General features: G+C 31.4%; 1 protein-coding gene across 1 annotated transcript in view; it reads left to right on the top strand.

The window, feature by feature from the left end:
• The window catches only part of LOC106477473 (probable phosphorylase b kinase regulatory subunit alpha), a gene marked incomplete at both ends in the record, with an annotated part of 3,277 nt that extends 1,608 nt beyond the window's left edge, over positions 1–1,669 (top strand). The window contains 3 exons of the mRNA XM_013938034.2: positions 267–396; positions 1,178–1,276; positions 1,597–1,669. Of these exons, the coding sequence (XP_013793488.2) occupies positions 267–396; positions 1,178–1,276; positions 1,597–1,669 (302 nt within the window). The remainder of the gene's footprint in view (positions 1–266; positions 397–1,177; positions 1,277–1,596) is intronic.
• Positions 1,670–1,993: the final 324 nt, after the last annotated feature.

Here is a 1,993-nt window from a genome sequence, read left to right on the forward strand (position 1 = left end):
AACTTCTGTTAATGGGTTTATCTAGAGTGGCTACTGTTACTCTTATCACACAGAGAAACTTCTATTAGTGGGTTTATCTAGAGTGGCTACTGTTACTCTTATCACACAGAGAAACTTCTATTAGTGGGTTTATCTAGAGTGGCTACTGTTACTCTTATCACACAGAGAAACTTCTATTAGTCATAAAGAATTTTTTGTCATGTTAAATGTGAATTTAAAATGTTCACAGGAACTTTAATTTCTTTAACTTTTTTATTTATTTGTAGGAGTTGTTGGTGTACCTAGCCATGTTTATTCGTACTGAACCACAGCTTTTCCAAGAAATGCTGAGACTCAGAGTCGGACTTATAATACAAGTAATGGCGTCTGAGCTCGCTCGATCCCTGAAATGCTCTGGTGGGTTTATAATATCTGTTTATCTCTTCTAAACCTGTAACAGTTGTTTAGTTCTGGCTTTATTTTACTCAATCAGTCTGAACTTAACATTAGAAGTAGGGAACTGTTAATCTAGGATTAACGTTAACCTAGGATAATGAAGTTAAGTCATATTTCTGGCCTGTACTATTAATATAGATAAGTGTCGTCAAACTTTAACAGAATTATTAGAATTAACATTCTTAACAATGAACAGGAAAATTAACAAAGAAAACTGCAAATATTTGGCTTAGGAACCCAGTTGCTTATTGCTAAGTGATTAACATTGAAAAATGCTTTGTTATCTGAAGTGTCCACAGTTTGATAGTATTCCAAGCACATTTCTGGATCTGTGGTAATAGTTTAATTTGAGATTTAATTCTGCTGTATTGTTATGTTTTATTAAAACAACGGTCATTTAGACTGCAGCTTCTAAATCCATCCTTCTCGTTTATTAAAACAACGGTCATTTAAACTGCAGCTTCTAAATCCATCCTTCTCGTTTATTAAAACAACGGTCGTTTAAACTTCAGCTTCTAAACCTATCCTTCTCGTTTATTAAAACAACAGTCATTTAAACTGTAGCTTCTAAACCTATCCTTCTCGTTTACTAAAACAACGGTCATTTAAACTGCAGCTTCTAAATCCATCGTTCTCCTTTATTAAAACAACGGTCATTTAAACTGCAGCTTCTAAATCCATCCTTCTCGTTTACTAAAACAACGGTCATTTTGCAGCTTCTAAATCCATCCTTCTCCTCCAGGTGATGAAGCATCTGAACATTTGTTGAATTTGAGTCCATTTGAGATGAAGACCTTGCTTCATCATATTCTAAGTGGCAAAGAGTTTGTTGTCAAAAGTGGTAAGTTTTTTATCTTGTTTGCATCAAGACTTTATGTAGAATACTTCTTGTCCTTTTTTCCCATAATTCAATACGCGAATCGGAACCTGAATTTTGATTTAGTAATCCTTGAATGTTGTTTGTAAAAAAACTTTATATTGAGGCTATTTCAATGATATGTAGTTATGAATTGTTTCATTATATTTTGTAAACATTATTTTTTATGTATTAGATTAATTTTGTTTTTGAAATATTAATCACGTGACATTATTATTATTAAGATTTGAAAAATTTTTGCTGTGAATTTTTTTTAATACAGAAACGTAATTACTACTTTTCAGCTCGAAGTGGAATTGTTTCAGTGACAAGCAGTAAGGCTAGTAAGGTAAGAATTTCCATTTTTTTTTTGTCAAAGTGAGATTGTTTCGTTGTTAAATGTTAGGATGTTTAAAAGTTAGTTGCAACAACTTGCAAAAAATTCAGTTTACCTAACTTTAAAGTTGCATAAATTGTATTATTTAAAAAAGATGGAATAAAATTTAAAAAGGTTTATAACAATGATTTATAAATTTTGCATGTAACCTTGATGTATTACCCTATATCTTCATAACTCCACAAAAGACAATACACACCTATGTATGTATATATTGTAGTAAGCATAGTATGTCCTGTTTCTGTGTATCACCACATAATGCAATACACACCTGTGTATGTATAGATTGTAAGTAAACATGGTAT

The sequence above is a fragment of the Limulus polyphemus genome, unplaced genomic scaffold (genome assembly GCF_000517525.1).
Source record: "Limulus polyphemus unplaced genomic scaffold, Limulus_polyphemus-2.1.2 Scaffold15794, whole genome shotgun sequence".
In the NCBI taxonomy this organism is placed as follows: Eukaryota; Metazoa; Arthropoda; class Merostomata; order Xiphosura; family Limulidae; genus Limulus; species Limulus polyphemus.